At 53.6% G+C, this 21,776-nt stretch overlaps 2 protein-coding genes and 1 long non-coding RNA gene across 3 annotated transcripts; 1 reads left to right on the top strand and 2 right to left on the bottom strand.

The window, feature by feature from the left end:
* Positions 1-176: 176 nt before the first annotated feature.
* LOC147913277 (uncharacterized) lies at positions 177-8,475 on the bottom strand. The gene is made up of 2 exons (XR_015549004.1): positions 7,868-8,475; positions 177-4,365 (listed from the first exon to the last, which is right to left on the bottom strand). It is a non-coding gene; the product is annotated as an uncharacterized LOC147913277 (long non-coding RNA).
* Positions 7,628-14,697, top strand: CD72 (CD72 molecule). Its single transcript, XM_087419535.1, has 9 exons — positions 7,628-7,720; positions 7,837-7,941; positions 8,436-8,507; positions 8,991-9,071; positions 9,407-9,742; positions 12,342-12,490; positions 13,129-13,244; positions 13,943-14,101; positions 14,381-14,697. Exons 1-8 carry the CDS (start codon positions 7,639-7,641, stop codon positions 14,094-14,096), a joined length of 1,095 nt encoding a protein of 364 aa, XP_087275661.1. The 5' UTR covers positions 7,628-7,638; the 3' UTR covers positions 14,097-14,101; positions 14,381-14,697.
* TESK1 (testis associated actin remodelling kinase 1) lies at positions 14,668-19,952 on the bottom strand. Its single transcript, XM_004443255.3, has 10 exons — positions 18,740-19,952; positions 18,506-18,627; positions 18,327-18,375; positions 17,667-17,813; positions 17,271-17,353; positions 17,014-17,104; positions 16,681-16,764; positions 16,440-16,529; positions 16,186-16,300; positions 14,668-15,847 (listed from the first exon to the last, which is right to left on the bottom strand). The coding sequence occupies exons 1-10, from the start codon at positions 18,956-18,958 to the stop codon at positions 14,961-14,963; spliced, it is 1,887 nt and encodes a 628-aa protein (XP_004443312.1). The 5' UTR covers positions 18,959-19,952; the 3' UTR covers positions 14,668-14,960.
* Positions 19,953-21,776: the final 1,824 nt, after the last annotated feature.

Consider the following 21,776-nt stretch of genomic DNA (forward strand, 5'->3'; position numbering starts at 1 on the left):
ATTACAAAGCTATCTTTTTTTTTTTTTGCTGATATGATTGTATTATCAGAAAATTCAAGACTCTGGTAAAAAAAATTCTAGTAAAAACACAATATAATTTGGAAAGTTCACTGGATACAAGATAAATATAACAAAAAAAATTGCTTTTTTCCGACTCTAGCAATAAGCATCTCAAATTGAGAATGGGAAAAATATCAATTTATAGTTACAAAATTATAAAACTTTTAGGATAATAACAATTATAGCCACCATAATGCCATCCACTGCTCTAAGCACTTTGTTTGCATTAACTCAATCAATCCTCACAACACCCTCTTGAGATAGATGACTATCATTATTCTTATAATATATATTCTTACAGAAGAGAACACTGAGGAACAGAGAGAGTAAGGGATTTGCCCCAGATCTCTAGCTCATAATGGGTTTGAGTTGGGATTTGAATCCCGGCAGCTTGGCACTGAGACTACCCTTGTAACCACTATGTTATGGTATGTAAATTTTTTTAAATTGAGATATAATTGACATATAACATTATATTATTTTCAGGTGTACAACATAAATGATTCAATATTTGTATATATTGTGAAATGATCACAATAAATCTAGTTAACACCCACCACCATATATAGTTACAAATGTTTTTTCTTGTGACAGAACTTTTAAGATCTACTCTCTTAGCAACTTTTAAATATACAACATAGTATTATTAACTATAGTCACCATGCTGTACACCACATCTCCATGACTTATTTATTTTATAAGTGGAAGTTTTATAGTGTGTAAATTTAATCAAGAAACACATAGCACTGACATGAAGAAAGTTATACAATATTATCAAAAGATATAAAGCAAGACTGGGACAAACAGAAAATCAACCATCTCCTTGGATGGGAAGATAAAATATCATAAAAAATGTCAATTCTCCCAAAATTAAAGTACACAGTTAAGATAATTCCAATTCATATCTCAAAGAATAGTCAAGGAAAAATATTTTTTTTTAAAAAAGAGTGAGAGAAAGTTGTCTTACCAAATATCAGAACATACTGTAAGGCCACTAAGTCAAATCAATAGGTAAAGGGAAAAAAATTGATCAGTGGAATAAAACAGGAATCCAAAACCAGGTGTTTGTGTACATGAGAACATGGCAATTCAGTACATTGGGAGAAGCAAGGATGACATAACAAATGGTCTCGGAACAACTGGCTGTCCTTACTGAGTGCCTATTCTGTGCGAGGACTGTGCACTAGTAGGGCTTGCATTCCAGTGGAGCAGTGGAGTGAAAACACAGCTTCGCAGGCAGGACATTCACATCATCAAAGTTGGCGGTAGTGAGAGACTGACTCGGGTTCCAGTCTGTCCTCACAGGTTCTGGCTTATCCCTGCTCCCCCACTTTCCATCTGTCTTCCCTTCCTGACTGCCTGCCCTGCAGACTGCAAGCTCCAGCATTAGAAGCAAAGATAATGACCTTTCACAGACTGTTTAAACAGCTCGTAAAAATGCATAATTGTAAGGGCAATTCCCTGTAACAAATCTCTTAATTGAAAAAAATACATGTGTGTATATGTATATGCATATCCTAATGGCCTGCTTCTCTGATTGAGCCTTTTTTTAATTGAGATATAATTGGCATATATAACATTGTGTAAGTTTAAGGTGTACAACTGTTGATTTGATATATTTACATATTGCAATGTGTTGATTTGATACATTTATATATTGCAATACGATTACCACCATAGTTAGCTAACACCTCTATCATGTCACAGAATTGTCATTTCTGTGATGTGGTGAGAACAATTTGATTGAGTCTTGACTGACATACTAGATGAAGGACATACAAGTATTCATTGTATTATTCTTTCAACTTTCCTTTAGGCTTGAAATGTTTCAAAATAAAATTCTGGAGGAAGAAAAAATTCATACAAAGGATCTAACACCAATAGAAGAGCAGATCCCACTGGCTAACCAACATGAAAATATGCTCAAATTCACTAGGAGTCAGGGACATGCAATTTAAAGTAATAATGAGATACCACTTTACATCCATGGTGGAAAACTGGGGCTCAAAACCACTGGGGGAGCTCGGAGAGTCAGAGTGGATCACGTGTCCTCAGAGCCAGCGCCCCCAGAGGCGAGGTTGCTGGTGTGTTTATACCAGCTTCCGCCAGTCACTGGTTGAGAGCTGCTCTAGGAGAGGCACTGATTCTCCCACCTTTGGCCTGCCATGTGTTGGGGCAGAGCCCCTGCCAAAGACAAGGTGTAGGCAAAGATGCTGGTGGTTGGAAGGCAGGCTGATGTGCACCAAGTGGTAAGGCCTGAGGGGACAGGGATGGCTGAGGCACAGAGTGCTCGTGCATTGCTCAGATCCACTCTCACTAATGTCTCTCATTAAGTTCATGCTGTCACTGCTTGTTCAAGGTCACAATTTCTTCAAAAAGGAGGAGGAGGAGGAATAAAAACTTACAACGGGAGCGTTAGTGGAACAAGCTACACTCCCCACTGCTGTGGTTAGTTCTAAGGCTGCATCTGAGATTCTTCACCGTCCTCCTCCACCGTCCGTTCTAGACCCCTCTCACTCTCAAGCAGCACGTGATGCTAGTCTAGCTGGGTTGCCTGGTGGATAACCCAGACCATCATTTCCAAGGCATCTGAGGGCAGAATACTGCACCCTTTTCAGGCTACAGTGGCCCGTTGGTGGTCAGTGTATCACTAGGCACGGAGCAACACGAGGCACGCGTGAATCCCCTGGCACGCAGATACGTTCCTCCTGCTCCCACTCTGTAGCAGCAACCCCATCTCCTCATGATAATCAGGTTCGATTACCCCTGCCAGGATAATCACTCCGTTCTAAGTGTGGGAGACAGCAGCCGGGCACCACTGCTACGTATGGAGGACTCTCCTCTGTGGACAGACACAGACTCTCTGTGCATCCTTTCACCTTCAGCTCTCACCGCCGACTGAGTGGTTATCTCTGTATTTTCCCACTGAAATTCCTGAGAATGAAAATTTGACAAGCTCACATCATCCCTGATTTCCAGGCCAGGCCTTCCCACAGGCCACTGGCTGGTCTCTGGACTGGCCAGCCTTGAGTCAGTTGCCCACTTGGTTATCTCAGTCAGGTGAGGCCAGAGGAGGTGGGGGTCACGTAACACATTTTTGGGGGTCTAGGGCTGCCCCATCAGCAGGGGTTTGCCCCCCTTAACAGTGGCTGTGGGTGTGGCTGGTACAATGTTTGATGTGTTTAGTAAAGGAATTGTAGTCCTATGGAGCAGCCTTTTGTCACAAGCCCTCCTAGTCACGCGATTAGTTCATAACGAGCTTACAGTCCACTGAGCGCAGTTTTCTAATTTGTAAAATAGGTGAGTTGGGCTCACTAAGATCCCTTGAGCCTCCAAAATGCCTGATAACCACCTTTCCGCTCAAATTTTTGTACATCAACTATTGTTAAGCCAGACTCCCTCCCTCCTAAGCTTATGTAATTTATTTTTTGAACCCCAAATTTGATTTTTCAATAAATGCTAGCGATTATTATTTATCTTTATTACCTTCCTTCTGTGGTTTGGAGCTGTCATTTTGCCCTGCTGCAACGTTAGATTCTTGAGTCTGCCTTTCGGTGTATTTGCTTTTCCTTACAGCTCTCTGCATCAGCTATATGAATGTGCTTTCTGTGTCACCATTCAAGACAGGACCAAGCAGAGGCCTGAGGTAGTCACGGGAGGCCCACCAGCACTCTTTGGCTTCAGTGATCAAAGAGCCACGAATCCCTTTAACAGTGCTATCGATGGCCCACCGTTCTCTCTCCTGACTCTGGAGCTATTTCAACAGACTTTAAAGATGCTTTTGCTAAAATCTACACCTACTATAATCTCCAGCCATCATACCCTTGATTGATGTCAGACATCATCTGACAATCCCATGTTTTACAGACAGGAAATCGTGACTTGCCCAAAGCCACACACCGTGGCAGGGCTGGCTTCTTTATCTATAATACCATGTTCTTTGCATCATGCTTCCTTCACAGTTCAGGAAACTTTTCTATTGCTGCTGTAACAAACTGCCACAAACTTAGTGGCTTAAAAAATACAAGTTTCTTATCTTACGTGTCTGTTGGTCAGAAGTCTGACACAGGTCTCGCTGGACTAAAGTTGAGGTGTCGGCAGGGCTGGTTCCTTTCTGGAAGCTCTAGGGGAGAATCCGTTTCCTCGCCTTTTCTAGCTTCCAGAGGCTGCCTGCATTCCTTGGCTCATGGTTCCTTTCTCCACCTTTGAAGCCAGCAATTGGGTGAAGTCCATCTCATGCTGCATCTCTCTGCCCCTTCTTCCACTGTCGAATCTCTTTCTTCCCACGGCTCTGAGAGCTTCTCCCTTTCAAAGACTCACATGATTAGAGTGGCCTACAGGGATAGAACAGGATGATCTCCCCATCTAAAGGTCCTTAACTTAATCACATTTAAATTTTTTGTCAGGTAAAGTAACATATTTACAGGTTCTGGGGATTTGAGTGTGAACATTTGGGAGGCCATTGTTTTGCCTACAACAGCCTGTCTGCAGATTAGGGCCTCCCACAGCCAGTGCGTTAGAATAATGAAGACAGATATAACCTGACTTGCAGAGTCTCTGGAGACATCCTGGGCTTCTTGATGTTGGCTGGACTTCACCAAAGTTCACACAGATGAGCCCCTGTCCACAGGGCCCGTTCTTCCCAGCTGCCCTCAGAGCCAGGCTCCCTCCTCCTGTCCACCTTAACAACCACTCCCTCTAGTAAGCAGCAGTGAGGTCAGGGGAGGGCGAGGAATGGGCTTTGGGGTTTGTCCTCTAGGATCTCAGAGGGTATTATGGGCCTCGAAATGCCAAAATGTACGGCTCTGGCCCCTCAGTTCCTGAAAACCCTCCAGGTGTCCTGACATCCGGGCGGGTGAGGTGCAGCTCGGAGTTACAGGTGTCCTTTCTGATGTCCAGGTTTGAAAGGTAATGTGAATGTCTATATCACAAAGACCCCATGTGACACACATGGGGATAGAGAAGGATCCCACTCTCACACTGTATTCACAAGAGAAGGCCACGGAAGAGAATGCAGAATGTCACAAGGAGATACGTAATCATCACCAAAAGAGCTAGAGCAGAGACACGCAGCCGCCTGTGTAGGACGTCCACGGATCGTGGGTGTGCAGCTCAGCATGTCCCAGCTCCCTCCCCAGCCCATGGACTCTTTTTGAACGCATACTGGAAGCTTGGTTTTGGCACTTTACCTGGCATCCAGGCCATGTTCACTTGTGTGCTGGTTCTGAAAACTGGGACATTAGCTACAGTTTACAGAATTCTTACAAGTTTCCTGCAGTTGATTTACACACATGCTGCACCCCCACCCCGTTCACCACAGATACAGGTACCCTGACTGCCCCCACCCACCCTGCCAGCAGCTGCTATACACGCTCCCACTCGCTCTCACGGGCCCCTGAGGCCCCCAGGGAGTCACCAACTCATACCACTGCCTGTTATCTGGGGGAGGCCCTGACAGGGTGCCTGGGGGAGGGGCCTGGGTAGTTGGAAACTTTAATCAAGCAGGGACGGTTAACAGCTGCAGGGATATCTTAGGAAGCAGTGAGCCTTAGAAAGGAAATATTTGTAGAATCCGTCCCCATGACCTTTTAAGACTTTTCTGAAAATGGCCCGTCATTCCTTGCCATGGATAAAAATAACATCTATCACAGGCATCTTTCAGCCCACAGAATCCTTCGTGCTTAACCCTCCACACAGGCCCTAACATAGATGCTCACCTCACACAGACACCCCAACAGACCACAAGGACCCAGGGATGCATGTGCATGCATGCACACTCACACACATGCACACACCTGCCTCTCCCTTTGGCTCCTTCCTCGGGGGACAAACGTACTCTTCTGCCTCACTGGGCACTTTCTCTGGGGTGGGATGGGTGGCGCTGTCTGGCAGAGCTCTAGACCACCCCACGGGCCCACCACAGTGCTCCTCCACACACCACTAACCATACACTATGAGCTGTTAGCGGTTAGCGTGCGGTGAGGATCTCTTTCCCCTTGCTTTCCCTCCCCACAGCTGCAGAGGGGGGTTTCTGAGGGGGCGGATGTCACCCATTGGGGGTGGGTTTTTTCCCACTTTCATATCTTGTCTTGTCCTAGCCTCTTCCCACCCCCAGAAGAAGGCCTTTTTGGGGTCACACCCTGGTAAAAGAACGTTAGGGAGCAACTCTGAACCACTGCTCAGCTGCTCCCTCCTCCCCACTGTGTCCCCCTCCTCCATCAGCCAGGCCCTCACCACCAATGAGCCCCTCAGCCCCTAGTCTTCCCCCATAAATGCTCCTTTTTCCTCGGGGCTGGGTGTAATGGGACAATGTTTGGACTTTTTAAAAGAAGAATCTTACTAGGGAAGTAAGAGAGGAATCACAACCAAACCAAGAAAATATCAAACCCTCAGCTGGTACAGAGTATGCTCAGCACCCTGCTGCTTTGTCTCTTTGCTCCCCTCTGAGAAGCTGCAGCCCTTCCTCATCCTCCTTTGCTCGCCTGCCCTCTGACCCCCCACAAGAGTTCATGAGCGGTCAGTACAGCAGGCTCTTCCACAAGCTGGGGTGGTCCCTCCTCCTCAGGACAGCCCAGGCCTATCCCAGAGCCCCTGGCTCCTGGACTCAGCTTGCTGGATCCAGCTCAGATACTGGGACACAGGGGACACTGTGAGTCTGGCAGGGGGCAAGATGGGATGAGGAAGGGGCTGACTGGCCACAGGTGTGATCACTCTGGCAACAAGGGTGGAGGGGGCCAGGGCAAGGCTGTGAAGAGGGGATCTGGGGTGTTTACAGAGGAGAAACAGTTTGGTCCCAGACCCTCTGCATCCTCTAAAGGGCTACCACACTCCCAGGAAGGGCTTCAGACAGAGAACCTCCCTGTGTGTGGGATCTGCAGCAGCTCTGTGGGACTACAGCAGGAGAGGAGCTGAGTCCACTCTGAAAGCCCCCAAACTGATAGGGTGATGCGCCTCACCAATTTAGGGACCCCTCTATGGGAACCCATACCTGCTGGGAACCCCAGGATGATGAGGAACTAGGGCTCCACACTAGAATCCCTCCAATCTGATGAGAAGGGTGGAGCCCCACCCTGGAGCAATCATTGGGGAGATCCTCTAGGGTCAGTTGAGCACAAAAGAGCTCTGACTACGCATAGATATGCCTGTGGACGCTGCAGCCAGGAGAGAAGTGTGGGGCAGATCAGGGTAGATGAGCAGAAGGATGGGCGTGAAGCCCAGCACCGCCCAAGTGGGTCTGGGATGCATGATGGGGAGCACAGGCAGGACACAGGGACAGGCCTGAGTAGTGGTCCTGTGACACCCCCACCCCTACCACATGCTCTGGACCTCAGTTTGCCCTCCCCTGCTCCTCTGACCAGGACTCAAGGATGCAATCCGCTTCACTAAACCCATCTGTCTGAGACTTGCTCACATCTTCCTCTTTTGTGACTGGAAGTCACAGGGCAGAGCACTAAGCTGGGTGGTCACAGAGTGAACCCAGAACCTACGAGTGTGAAGGGACAGAGGGGAGCGTGGCAAGGGAGGCTTTGGGCCATTGGGAGACTGGGGAGACAGGTGGGGGCAGAGAAGCTCAGGACCATGGCTGAGGCCATCACCTATGCAGACCTGCGGTTTGTGAAGGCTCCCCTGAAGAAGGGCATCGCCAGCCGAGTAGGACAGGGTAAGGGTGCATGAGCCGTCTCCTTGACTCTGCATCCCCAACCTCCTTCATAACCCATCCCCACTCTATAGACCCCATTCCGACTCCCACCTTGCTCCCTTTTCTCTCATCTCCAGATCCAGAGGCTGACGAGGACGGGGAACTCACCTATGAGAACGTACAGGTGCCCCCAGTCCCAGGGGGCTCGAGCTCGGCTCCTGCTGGACTAGGGGACAAAGCAGGTATGGAGAGCCCAGGTATGTGTTCGTCGGGGGCTGTGTCTTGAGCTGGGAGGCCACAGTCCGCATTCTTGGGAGGACAAGATCCTTGGGGAAAGGAGAGGGTTCTTAAGAAAGAAAAGCGTGAGCACTGGATAAAGGGAGCCAGGGGGAGAATGAAGCTCCCTGCGGCAGGGGAGATCCCAGGGGAAGATCAGGGCTCCGCTGTGGGATCGGGACAGCCCTGGGGGAGGGGAGTCCCAGCGGGGATGGGGAGTCTACGGAGAGGGAAGGCAGGGTTGGGGAGGGGGTCTGGGACCGGCAGATGAGGGCCCCTGAGGAAAGGATAAAGGGAGACCCGGGCGGGAGAAGAGGGGGTCCCCGGGGAAAGAGCAGGTAGACCCGGGAGGGACACGGGAGATCCCGGGAGTGCTGGGGGCCCCGGCGCAGCGGAGCCCGGGGTGGGGGAAGGGGCAGTTCCGGGCCTCCCTCCTCCAGCTGGAGCCGCCGGTCTGCAGGGCTCCAGTCGCAGCCGCCGGCCGCCGCGCGGAGCTCCGTGACGTCGTCGGCGGCCGGGCGCCTCCTCCGCGGTGAGTGCGGCGCCCCCGCCCAGCGCACGCGCGCCCCCGGGCGGGTCCCGGCCGGCGCTGCGGGGCCCTCGGGGGCGGCTCTGGTCGGTGGTGAGCCGGGGAGGCCCCGGACCATTCCCCCCCTCCTTCACTCGTCCTCGTATAGATCTTTCCGACGTGTCGCCCCAGACCCCCCCCCCCGCCCCCCTTACGATGGTCCCATTCACATACCCACTCCCCTGTCTCGGTCTGAGACAGTTCCACTCCTACCGGGTAGTGCCCCTCACTCCTTACCGGTAACAATCGTCAGCCTTTATTCTGGAACACCTTCTTCCGCTACCTGCGGAAACTCACTCCCGACACAAACAGCCATGCCTGCCCCAGGTCGTCGAGGGATGAGGGATGCTCTTTCCCATGAATCTCCCCACCCACCCATCCCCCAGTCTGTAAACTGGTTCCTGGGGCTCACCGGCCTCATCCCACTGTCTCCCTAAGGCCGTGCAGCCTTCAGGCAGTACCTCGTGCTCGGCGTGCTCCTCACCTGCCTGCTGCTGGGGGTGGCCTCCATCTGCCTGGGAGTGCGCTGTGAGTATGGCTGACCCCCACTTCCCACTTACCCCTAACGACTTTCTCCTCTGCTCTCCCCAACGGGTGCCCTTCCTCGGCAAGGCCCAGGGGCACTACCACCACATCCTTAGCTTTCCGTCTGGTTTCCAGCCAGGTCTGTTTTAGAAGGCCATCTTCCTAAATTGTCCTTACCTAATCCAGTACCTCCTTAAGCTGTAGGTGGTCAGATCCTATATTTCAGCCTGTTATGCAGAAAGTTGCAGGAAGCAGAAAAAGGACTGGCACTGAAGTCTCGGGGCACCAGGGTGCGGCTGAAGAAGACACCCTCCAAATCTCTCTTTATGGCCAAACAGATCTGCAGGTGTCTCAGCAGCTCCAGCAGATGAACAGGGTTCTGGAAGCCACTAACAGCAGCCTGAGGCAGCAGCTCACCCAAAAGATGACCCAGTTGGGGCAGAGGGAAGCAGCTCTGCAGGGGTCCCATAGGGAGCTGGCCCAGACTCAGGAAGCACTGCAGGTGGAACAGAAAGTTGGCCTGGCTACCAAAGAGCAGTTACAGGCCTGCCAGTCCGACAGGGAGAAGACAAAAGAGGACTTGCAAAGGGAGGAGGAGGAGAGGAGGAACCTGAAACAGAGGCTGAGCAGCATGCAGGACACACTGAGGCCCTTCTTCACATGCCCCTCATCAGGTATCTGCTCTGGGAGAGGAGAAATGGGAGGGTCTGCTGTGAGGGATGGATTGAAGTGAGGAGACACTCGGGGCAGCGGTCTGTCTGTCTATCAGGGGGCCACTGACTTGTTCAGGAAAGGAGTAGTGAACCAGAGTGGTGGCTGACATGAGCTGTGCAGCCTTGACCAACAGGGAGAAGGATCTAGCTGCATACTGGAGTTAGGGGGACTCGCCCAGCTTTAAGGCGGATCCTGAGGTGGAGAGGAGGGTAGCAGCCAGCAATGCAAATCATACTGTCCAAAGCAGCAAACTCAGGTCTCATCTGGCTTGACATCAGTGTCAAGGATCTGGAAACTCCCTGAATTTGGATGTGAAATTGGTTGTTTGCCCATATTTCTAAAGAAAGGGTCTATAGCTTTAATTAATTCTCACTACATCTGAGATTCCCCAAAAGATAGAGAACTACTGATTGACAAGGTGCAGTCTGGTGGTAGGGCAAGGCAGCTGAAGCTCTCGAGTGTGGGTGGCACTCACAGTGAGGTGGGTGGGGGTTTCGCGGGGTAGGGAATTGGGGTGGAGTGTTCATCCATTTTAAGAGCAGGAGTCAAGCCGGTATGTGGGGATGAGGGATGGGACACATAAAAGGGGAGAGGCTGTGCCAAAGCAGGCTGAGGTTCGAGGCAGGGTGCCAGGCCCAAGGGGACTGGTGTGTTCATGAACTGGTTATCTATGTTTGAGGTTAGGCTCTGTCTAGCTCAGGGGCCATCTGGATACTCCCCCAAGGCTTAGACAGCGAGATCATGTGCGGACACCCCCAGCCCTCATTTCTTTAACCTTCCTATTCTCTATGACCCTCAGTTCCTTGCCAGTGCTGCCACATGTCCCCTCAGCTGCACCCTAGACCTCAGTATCCCAAACTGCTCTTCTGCTGAAAGGCAGGTTTCAGACCTCCACTCTGACCACAACTGCCCACCCCTCCACGCTTCTCCACACTTCTTCTTCAACCACACTGAGGCCTCCCGCCCGCTGACTCCCGTTTCCTCCCTTTCCACTAGCTGTCCGTCCTCACTTTTCTCTATGCCCATCTTGGATTTTGGGGCCCATCACTTCAACCACTCACTCCTTGTTCCATTGTCCTTCTGTGTACCTGACTGCAGTATGTCAACTCTGGGTGAACTTGACTGCCCACCTTGCCCATGCCTGCACCCAAGTATGAGAAATTATGCAATCATTCTGGTTGGTGCCACTGAACCTCTAGTCTCAACCTCAGCTGGGGCCTCAGTGCTGCCTGGCAACTCTGCAGCAGGGGTCAGCTTGTTCTCCTTAATAACTCCTTACCCACTGCCTTCCCTCTCACTATCAGCAGATGCCCTGCTCCAGCACAGAATTCCCTCCATTTTCCACCACCAAGTCTATATATCCATTTGTGTTTTTGCCCAGCCCCATCTCTTACAAGAATAGCTTCAACAGCTTGCTGAATGTTTTTCCTAAGCACTTCCCCACCAAATCCACTCTTCATATTGCAGCCAAGGTAATCCTTTAAAAACAAAAACCTGATCACATCCTCTCACTTAAGATCATGTCATTCCAGTTACTTAATTACAACAAAAGTTGTGGAATACATACTGTATGTCCCGCACTATGCCAGGCTCTTGGGATATATATAGCCAGTGAACAAAATTCCTCTATGTGAACTCTACATTGACTTTCTTTTGCTTGTAATATAAAAATAAAAAATCCTTAACATGGCTTCCAAAGCCCCTGCCTACCTTTCAGCATGTCGCTTATCCCCTCGCCCTCTGCCATTTGGCTACACCGACTTCTTTTTACTCCTTTAAGTTGCCGTGGGACAGTAACTCAAGGGGTAGCTAGATGGGGACATGAGAAAATGTAGACAGAAGAGAGAGAGCTCGTGGAGAAGAAGTGATTTTTGAGTGATGGAGGTAGAGTCAAGCAATAGAGAGAGGTAGGGTAGGATCAGGAGCACAGACTGGGGTGTGGGATAAAAAAGAGGGATGTTGATTTCTATGGATATTCAGGAAAAGAAGAATAGAGAAGAGACAAATTTTGAGGTCAGGGGAGGGAAATGGAGCAAGTTCCCATCAAGTGTCTGACAGTTTCAGCAAAATAGGTACCAAGGTTGTCCACTGTGGAAGAGCGGAGAGGGAGGGAGGCAGCTGCAGCCCGAGGAGTGTGGGAGAGTTTTGAATATGCAGTGGGGAATGCTTTTGAGAGCTAATCAGATGAATGGGAGGCCTACTGAACACTTTTGGGGGCGCCAAGGTGAGGATAGCCAAAATGGAGGGGGGTGGACTGCAGTCGTTCAGAAATTGGGGATAGTACCACCAGCTCTATTACAATAAACCTCCCAGGTTGTTAAGGAGTAAAGTTGCTGAATGTGAAAGGCTTTTACTAAGTGTACACAGGTATGGCATTTTCAGGGGAGGTAAAAGAAAGCAAGATTGCCAAGATCAAGGACTAGAAGTCAGTGAAGGTGCTGAGATTAGACCCAGGGGAACACCATTAGCAACCAGATTGCTGAGAGGTCACTTTCACCCCAGGTGTTGAGATCTCCCGCCTGGGTCTGGCTGTGCTGTCACACTCTTTCTGATTTTTAGACACCTGCTGTCCCATGGGATGGGTATTGAACGAGAGGAGTTGCTTTTACGTCTCAGTTACTCAGAGAAGTTGGGAGGAGAGCCGAAAACACTGTAAATCTCTGTCCTCTGACCTGGCCACATTCAGTGATGTGTCTCATCCTTATTTCGTAAGCATACTCTTGTTCACAGACTGTAGTGGGTACTGTTAGGTAAAGGGACATATGTCGTCAAGTCAGGAATGGCAGTGCACACACGGCTTGCATGCTGTGGCCTGCATTCCTTTTCCATGCAGCTTCTCAACCCAGTGCTCCAGGCGGCCCCTACTAGCTGATTAGAGCTGGCATGAGAGTTGAAACTTCTGAACCATCTTTTCTTTAATCTGTTTCTCAGCTTTCTGGTCAGCTTTCTGGGCTGCTTAACAGGTTCTTTGACTCTCATGGCCTCTCAGGCCTAGCGGTCCCATACCTAGTTGGCTGGATTGTAGGGACTGGTTCCTTGTGACCAGAACAGCCCACAGAATGACTGCCCTTCAAAGGCTCGTGGAAATTCTTACCCAGCTGGGGGTGAACTGAAGGGTGAGCCCGCATCTGGACGGTGGCACTTGAAGGATGCAGGGGTAGGTCACCCATGAGCTGATGCCATGCACCGAAGTTGGACACAGTCCTCTTGTCAAAGTGCATAGGCCTCCCTAGAGTGTTCATTTTCTTCCATCAGCCAAGGTCCCCTCCTCCCCGCACCCCCGCCCCCATTCCCATGTTTCTCATCACTCTCCCCAAACCTCTGGACTCTCTGAATCTCCCCTCAGGGTTATCCCAGCAGCTTAAACAAGCTGTTGGCACAAGTTGGTCAGCTTGATTCATATTGGATTGGCCTCAGCTTTAACAAGTACTGGCAGTGGATTGATGGCACAAGAATCTCTGGGTAAGTTTGTTAAGACTTTTGGGCATTTCCAACTCCATAATCCCTTCATAAAGACATAGTAATGAGATTTCCCTCCAGGTCCTGCTCCCAAAACTCTTTCACAATAAATATTGTAATTGCCGATTTGTCCATTTCCTCCATTTGATTAATAACTCTTTGTGGCAGTCCTATTCTCTATTCTATCCCCAGTACCTAGCAGTCCTTGGCACATGCCTTTTTTTTTAATTACTAGGTTGGGACCTATGTCATCTTTCTCTCGGAGGGAGAAGCTGAGGGTTTAGCTAGGGCTTCACAGCTGATGGAGAACCCTGGAGTTCTAATTTCCTGTCCCTTGACAAGGCTGCCCACACTGAGGTGGTACTTTCTCAGTCGGGGCCCCTTGGGGCACTACAGCTGCCCCAGGGAAGTAATTAAGGGAGTAGGGGGGTTACTTTGAGGATCAGCCCCAGGGACGCTGAAATAAGGTAGTCACCTCCTATGTTCCCTAACTGGAGTTTCCATCTTTAAGACCTTGGGAGGCTTCTCCTTCCCTTGGTCCTAAAGCCTCTTTGGGTTGGAGTCCAGACTTCCGCTGTGAACCACGCCCTAGCGTCGCCTTAGGCAGGCAGGGTCAGGTGCTATACAGGGCAAGGGACAGAAGAGAGGATAGGATAGGAGGAAGCAAAGCTTATCCCAGTTCTACTGCACCACTGTTTCAGGTTTGATTATAGGTATTATACTGAAAGCCCCAAATGTGCCAAGCTACAAAGTAGTTGGCCAAAATTGCAGCAGGAGAAGTGTTCATCCTCTCTTCCCTGCATCTGTGAGATGGAAGCTTTCAGGTATCCAGATGGGGACCACTCTTTGCACTGAGCTGGGTAAGTGTGAGTGGTGGGACTGAGGCCTGGGAGTCCGGGGGAAGGAGGGACTCAGAGCAGGGGTCCAGGGGTCAGGGGGAAAACTTGTTCCTGGGAGTGACAGTCATGTCCACAGCCTCCGCGGGCTTGGTCTGCTGTAAGGGGGGGTTGGGCGGGGAAGACATGGAACTGAGGGAGGCCGGAGATGTGGCTGTCCAGGGAGCTGGGCAGATGGGGTGAGCTGGATGAGAGTTCTTAGTGACAGTCGACTGTGGAGCTCACCGATGCTTTACTCTCCAGATACTCATGCCAACAAGAGCCTGTGCCCCTCATCCTAACCTGCAGCCTGCAGGTCCTGAGATCATCTCCCTCCAGTGCTCCCTCACTCTGCCTGGCCAGTGCCCGGCCATGGGCTGATCCACGCCCAACACTTCTAGACAGCCTGCCGCCTGCTTGAAATCCTGTCCCACAAACTGAACTGCTCCTGGGAAAAGGGTGAAGAAGCCTCTAGAAGAGACTTTGGCCTCCCCAAGAACCTCCCATAGTGGAATGGGGGGAGTGTGAGGAGGGCGCACCGGCTGAGCGGATAGGGGCAGCCCGGAGCCAGCCAGGCAGTTTTATTGAAATATTTTTAAATAATTTGCACGTGTTAGTCTCGTGTATCAGCAATGCTGTGTCTGGTTCAGTGATTCCCACGGGAGAGCAAGCCCAGGGGATGAATAGGAAATATTCTGTCTCTCAAGTCCATGCTGAGGTTCTCCTATACAGGGAGAAGGGTGGGTCAGCCCATCTGGGGCCGGCACTGTCCAGCATCTGTGCTCTGTCCTCACAGGGCGTCCCGAAGGCCAAAGTTGGAGGCCTGAGACCATAGGGCCCACTGCTAAGAGCGTGCCCCAGGCAGCTGCAGGCTGGGTGTGGGTGGCTTGGCATGGTGCCCACGGTGGCAGAGGAGACTGCCCGCCTCACAGTTCAGATTGCGGTAGCGGGCAACAGCTGGTGTGGGGCGGGGGCACATGGACAAGAAGCCAAAACTGAAGGGGCCAAGGCAGCAGCCGGGGCAGGGCAGCCCCTCGTCAGACTCCCGGGGAGCTGAAGGGGGCGGTGAGGGTTCTGTCCGCTCCAGGGCTGCCGCCCGGGGCAGGCTATGCTGGGCCCGGTTCCAGGACTCCCCAGCCCAGGCTTGTGGGGAGTTCACCACCACAGCTGGGGGGTTGTTGTTAAGGGGAGGTCCTGATCTAGGGGACCAGGGCTGGGAGGCCGAGGAACAAGTGCTGATGAAGTTGTCTGTGGCCACGGCCAGGGGCAGCTGGGGAGCTGGTCCTGGGGGTTCTGGCTCAGGGCTACTGCCCTCACACTCCATTCTTTCTTCGGCCGAGGGGCCCACAGTGGGAGGGCCAGGACCTGGCAGTGCTGTCTCCATACGTCGGGGGAGCTCAGGGGATGATGGCAGCGAGCGGCAGCGGCGGGCTGGTGTCCCAGGCTGGACCAGGGTCTCTGGAGTGGTCACCAGGGGCAGCTGGGTGGAGGGCAGTGGTGATGGTGGCACAAGGGGCAGGGGGGCGACTGTCTTGCTGGGTGTGTCCAGGAGCTTGATCTTGCCACCCCTGAGGTCTTCCCGTAGTGAGAAGGGGTTGACTCGAGTCAGACTGTCTGCCCAGTTGGGGGGTGATTCTGGTGATGGGGGCAGGAAGAGGTCGGACCGGCTTCGGGAGAGCCGGGGGTCTGGCCTGGGAAGCGTGGCAGAGGGACCCCCTCTTGAAACAGAGCCTGCAGACAGAAAAGTCTGTGATCACTGTTCTCGGCACTGATCATAGCTCCTTGAGGGCCTCATTATTCACCAGGAGGCTGGGGGGACTAGAGCTTAGAAAAGGGAGTCCCAAAGGGTGCTCTGGAAAGGGGAGATGTCACCTCCAGCCCCCTTTTACCTCTTCTTTCCTTCTTCCTCTCCCTCAGGCTCTAGAATTAGGAAACGGTCTTCTTTCACCCCACCCCCACCCCCAGCCTTCGCAACTAATAAATACGCTTAGTCTCCCCCAGATGATTCCCTGAGTTCTGAGGAGGAAAGAGGCAAAGGACTTCAGCTGGGTCAGGTCATGCTCACTTACCCTGACTGTGTGTCAGGGGAGCCCTGGGGAGGGGTGCTGGCTCAGGCAGCTGCTCCAGGATCCACTCCAGGTGCTGGGTGATTTCGGTGAAGGGAGCACGAGTGCTAGGTTCCATCTGATAGGCAGAGACAGGGGCAGCTTCACTCAGTGCTCCCAAAGAGGGTCCCTGAGTTTTCCTCCCATCAGCTGGGACAGGACAGCCTTGTCAGCTGATGGATGGGGGCGGAGGGCAGTGAGGGAGAGGGAGCTCTTACACTGCAGCAGTGGATGGCCAGGAGCAGGAAAGGCAGTGGGCAGTCATCCCCTACAAGGGTCCGGAAAGCAGGCACATCCAGGCCAAAGTCCTGCGGGGACAGAGAGGAGGGGCCTCCAAGTCAGCTTTCCTTGGGTTCTCCTTCTGCCCCCTAATCAGGACCTGAACCTCCAGGGAGCCCTCCTTGGTTACGAGCTGCCCAGTCTGGAGTTCCTCCTTTCAAACCCGGAGACATCATTCACCTCAGTACGCGGTAGGTAATCAGGATCCGCTGGTACTCGCGCAATGAGCTCACAGAGGACGATCCCAAAAGCGAAGACATCGGCCTGGGGGTAAGAGTAAATGTCAGGGGGAGAAATTGACAGTTTTCATGTCAGAATTTTGTCAGAATATGTCAGAATTCAGAGGGGAGGCTTGACAGTTTTCATGTGTTGGAGGGGTGCCTTGAGGGGCAAGGGGGATCTTGAGGGTCTCGTGAATATCTGGTAGGGTTGTTGAGGAACTTGGGATGGGGCCTTGTAAGTATTTCAAGGGTCTCTGGAAGGCCTTAGGGGTCTGAAGGGTCGATGTCTTACCTTCTCATCATACAGCTCACCCCGCAACACCTCTGGAGCCATCCAGTACGGAGAACCCACTACAGCCAATGGCTCCTTCCTTGCCCCTTCCCTGTAGGAGCAGGGGCAGAGTGGTCAGAAACATCCCACTCAGGACACCCCGCCAAACAAAAGGGCATGAGGTCATCCCCTCCCCACTCCAAGGGAAGTGTCCCTGGGGGCTTCACTTAGATAGGGGCTTCCTGGGAGGTTTGGGGGGACAGGGGCATTCACCTCACCTATACACAGGAATCTTTTCAGCCAGCCCGAAGTCACCCACAACAGCTGTGAAGCCTCGGTCATCCCGTCGGATCAGACAGTTCTGACATACACATATAGCATCCCCACACATCCATCACGTTCTGCTCCCTGATCTCCTAATACACACTGCAAAGCCCTGTCACTCCCGAGTCACCCCAACCCTTTCTATCTCCCAGTCCTCCCATGCACCCCAATTTGCAACATCATCCATCGCTCCAAACACAGCATGGTACTCACTTCCTCAGGGCACTCCCCTTCACCCCAGACCCCCATTCTCCAATGCCTTGCTACTCCAACATCCTACATCCATGGGCTAGTTACAACCTAATAGTCTCAAGTCCCCTTTCATGCCTCCACCCACCTCGCCAGCCTACCTTGGATGTGAGGTCTCGGTGGAATACCCCTTTGGCATGCAGGTACCGCAGGCCACGGGCGATGTCCAGAGCCAGGCGGAGCCTGACAGGCCAGGATAGGGGTTCGGGGGAGCTGAGCAGCTGTTCTAGGGTTCCCCCATTCATATACTGTGGCATAGAGGGAGGAGAAGGGGAATGAATGTCAAGGTTTCAGTCTGTAGTTTCCGTCTCTCACTTATAAGCCAGGGGACACTCAGGAGGATTGCAAAGGTGAGAAGAGTGAGTCCAATGCTCTAGGATCCCCCATTCATATTCTAGGGCTGTCCTGTCCAATAAATGTGCAACTATTTAAATTATTAATTTTAAATAAAATTAAGCATTCAGTTTCTCAGTCACACTAGCCACATTTCCAGGGCTCCTTAGCCACATGTGGCTAGTGGCTACCACAGGTATATAAAACATTTTCAGCACTGCAGAAAGTTCTATTGGACAGCACTGCTCTAGAGAACACAGAGGATGGGACCAGCTGAGGCCTTTTATTTGTGGTTTGCCCAAAGGGAAGTTCAGGGAAGCCTCCCCGGGAGAAGGTCCTGCTGCTTCTCATTATTCCTCTGCAGATGCACCGGGCTGCTGACTCTCTCTCCCCTTGATTGGGGGGGGGGCTTCCTGGCACATCCTCACCTCTGTAAGAGCGTGCAGCTGCCCCTGGTGCACACAGACCCCCATGAACCTGGAAGAGGATGGGGAAGATAGGAGGGCAGGCTGTGAGAGCCCCAGTCCCTCCACAGTTCCCACTTTTCCGGCGGGATCTTTCCCCTTCCCCCAGCAAGCTTCCCAGCAAGCGCCTGGGGCCCGCTCACCTTAGGATGTTGGGGTGCCGGAGCCGGTTCATCAGCTGCACCTCCCGTAGCGTGTTTCCCCGGTTACTGGGGAGCCTGTTCATTTTCAGCACCATGACTTGCCCGGACTGTCGGTGCCGAACCTGGGGGCGGCAGAGGCCGGCGAGTCCCGGGCGGGTCGCCCCAGTCCGGCCCCAGTTCCAGCCTCCTGTCTAAGGCTCGGTCCCGCCCCTCTGCCCTCTCTGCCGGTCCTACCTTGTAGACCTCAGAGAAGAAGCCGGCCCCGATCTTCTCGGCGCAGTGGAAATCGTCCACGCGCGCCAGGCTGGACACAGCGCTGCGGAGGGCCCGGTAGGAGGAGGGGCGGCCCCGGCCCGGGCCTCCGCCCGCTCCCCCCGGCCCCGGGGGCCCCTCCCCCGGCGCCTCTCCCGGCCCGGGCCCAGGGCCCCGCAGTGGGGGCCCTTCCCCGGCCATGGCCGGGCCCCCAGCCCGGGCCTGCCTCACATGGCAGGGTCCCCGGGGCCCGGGCAGGCCCCACTAGCCATGGGCGCGGGCCCAGCCCGATCGGGCGCCGGGACTCCGCTCCCGCCCCGGAGAATGGAAGGTCCGCCGGAGGTCCTGGGCCCGCCCCCGCCGCGCCGCTCCTCTCTGCGCACGGCCTGGGCCTGGGCCTGGGCCTGGCCTGGGCCGGGCGGCGGCGGTGGCGCTCCGGGCGGCGGCGGGCAGGCGGGCTGGCTCCCGCAGGCGGAGGCGGGCGGGCGGGCGGCGGCTCTGCGCTTCGCCGCTGGGGCTCAGGCTCCGCGGCCTGCTGGGGGCGGGGCTGGGCCGGGCCTCCGCTTAACTCCTTCGAGCCGGGCCTCGGGGCAGCGCCACGCCCCCCAGGTGCGCACCCCGCGACCGGTGGCCGCGACGCGAGCGGGGCTGGGGCGTCGGGGTCAAGTAAGTTCAGGCTCGAGCTGAATAACTGACTGGAACGGTGGGCTGCTTGTGCGTACGCGCAGCTCGGATGTCTCTGGCCGTCCTCAGAGCGCTGTCGGCTGAGGGCCGGGCTCAGGGAGCCGCCCGCTGTCTCCGCTCCACCGACCAGAGGGGCAGAGCAGTAGCCCCGCAGGCCCAGCCACAGTCGGCGGCCGCCCAGCAACCTGCCCGCCGCCCCGGCCTCCGCCCTGGCCCCGCCGGCCCATTCCCGGTCTCCGCCCAACTCCTGAAACCTCTGGACCCCCGACACCTTCCACGTTCGCGGGCGGCCGTGACGCCCCGGGGCTGCGGTGAGCCCTTGGCCGGCCCAGCCCCGGCGTGGCCCCGACTCCTCCTCACTCCATCCCGCTTCCCTCGAATAAAGGTTGCATTCCAGTGCCTCCGCCCAGTGACCGCCCGCCTGGACCTTCCTCTCGCTCTTTCTGCCAAACGACCCCCTCTCTCCAAAGAGAAGCCTCCTCCTGCAGGGAAGCCCCTCCTTCCGCGAGATCCCACCCTCGGCAAGACCCCGCCCCTCCAGGAGCCCTTCCCCTCGGAGACCCCTCCCCTGAGAGGGGCCTTTCCCCAGTAAGACACTGCCACCATCAGTGTGTGCCAGAACCCTGAGTTCTACACCCCTTCTCCGTGTGTTTCTCCTACGCAGTGAGACCCCTCGTGTGGGAGTGACTCCTTCTGTCATTGTGACCCCTCCTCTCAACGTGACTCCTCCCCTCAGTGTGGCCCAGCCGTTATCAGTGTGACCCTCTCAGCAGGTTCCGCCCTCCTTCACGTAGGAATCCGGTCTGCCTCCTCAGGCCGGAGGAGGAGCTGCAGGCGGCCTCTTGAAGTCGGCGCGCGGCCCCGAAAGCGCAAGCGCTGCCGCGGGACCCTGCGCACTCACCGTACCCGAGGCTTCCGGTTCTCCGCTGGCCCCTCCCCCAGTCGTCGGCGAAATAGCCAGTCATCGCCAGGGGTGGGGGACGTCGCTGTGTGCTGGCGGGCGGCTCCGGGGAGAGCGGGTGTGGGCCTTGCTGAGCGGCGTGCCACCTAGCGGCCGGACGGAGGGCGGCGGCAGTGGAGGCTGCGGGCCTCGGGAGCGAGATGGGCTGCGACAGAGGCGGAGGCAGCGAGGCCGAGTTCTCTTCAGCACTTTTAAAGCGCTGTATTTCTGTTTCTGTGGTGAGCTAAAAAGAAGATTCACACCAGCGCAGTCCGCATCCGTGCGGGTGACGCCTTCTACCATTCCTGTCCCACGTTTGTGAGAGGTGGAGCCAAGTGCGACTTAACTGTCAGGGGCTAACGAGACCAGAAGAAAGGCGCCTTCAGTTATAAACGATGCGGTGGGGCCGGGGAAGGCCGCGGGCTGCCTCGGTGCGCCGGACGAGGGAGGGCTTCGCGCCAATTGGGAGACAGAGGCCGGAGAGGCACAGTTCTTCCGGAGCCGGGGCGACGGGCCGGGCTCGGAACAACCCGCGCCCGCGCCGTGGCGCCCCGGCCGTCCTTCCGGAGGCAGCTGGGTCTCAGCAAATCAAGCTGGCTCGTCACGTTAAGTTAATGTTAACATCTACAGCTATTTGATTTGTGAATTCGCTTTCTACAGTTTTATATAAACTTGATATAAACGCTGGGAGTTTATGCCTCATGTTGTTTAAGTAATATCATAATAGGTAATTTAATCGACACGTATCTCACCCTTGATCCAACTTTGAGAATTGCTGTACTAGTTGGTGATGGTAACTCTAAGCAGAGGAGCCGGGTTCCTGTTTTAGAAAGATCGCTGCGGTGGTTGTATGGAGGCAGGGAGACTGTGGAGGAGAGAGGCTCTGACAGTGCTTCAGTGGGGGGAGGATGAGGGACTGAACTAGAATAGGGATAATAGGGAAGGTGAGGAGGAAGCGTTCAACTAGCGTGGGAAAACTTGCTAATTGATTAGTATCCAAAGTCAGACAGCCCCGTGGAGAGAAAGAGCATCGGCTAGGATAATTTTTAAGTTTTTAGTTGACTGGGTGATATCAACTGAGGTAAAGAATCCAGAAGGAGGAAAGTTTGGGTGGGAAAAAATAGATTGCCATAAGCAAAGGGTGATGGTAAAGGAAACTATGAAGGTGGATGCCATCATCCCGCGTATGGCGTATAGGGGGAGCAATAGGCCAACAATGGAATCCTGGGAAACACCAACGTTAAAGGGTAGGTGGATGAAAAGATGTCCATGAAGGAGACTGAGAAGAAACAAGCTGAAAGATAGGAAGAGAATCTAGAGAGTCTGGTGCTATGGAATCCTAGGAATGGAGAGTTTAGGAAAAGTGGAATAATGATCAGCGTTAAATAGTGCAGA

This window comes from Ceratotherium simum, chromosome 29 (genome assembly GCF_057802395.1).
Source record: "Ceratotherium simum simum isolate JZ-2026a chromosome 29, ASM5780239v1, whole genome shotgun sequence".
Lineage (NCBI taxonomy): Eukaryota > Metazoa > Chordata > Mammalia > Perissodactyla > Rhinocerotidae > Ceratotherium > Ceratotherium simum.

Coding starts and splice junctions, on each gene's coding strand:
- TESK1 (XM_004443255.3), bottom strand. CDS start 18,958: ATGGCCGGGGAAGGGCCCCCACTGCGGGGCCCTGGGCCCGGGCCGGGA. Junction 17,354..17,666: donor ACCGAGACCTCACATCCAAG/GTAGGCTGGCGA, acceptor TGTGTATGTCAG/AACTGTCTGATCCGACGGGA. Junction 16,765..17,013: donor GTGAGCTGTATGATGAGAAG/GTAAGACATCGA, acceptor TCTTACCCCCAG/GCCGATGTCTTCGCTTTTGG.
- CD72 (XM_087419535.1), top strand. CDS start 7,639: ATGGCTGAGGCCATCACCTATGCAGACCTGCGGTTTGTGAAGGCTCCC. Junction 7,942..8,435: donor TGGACTAGGGGACAAAGCAG/GTATGGAGAGCC, acceptor GCCGGTCTGCAG/GGCTCCAGTCGCAGCCGCCG. Junction 9,072..9,406: donor CATCTGCCTGGGAGTGCGCT/GTGAGTATGGCT, acceptor ATGGCCAAACAG/ATCTGCAGGTGTCTCAGCAG.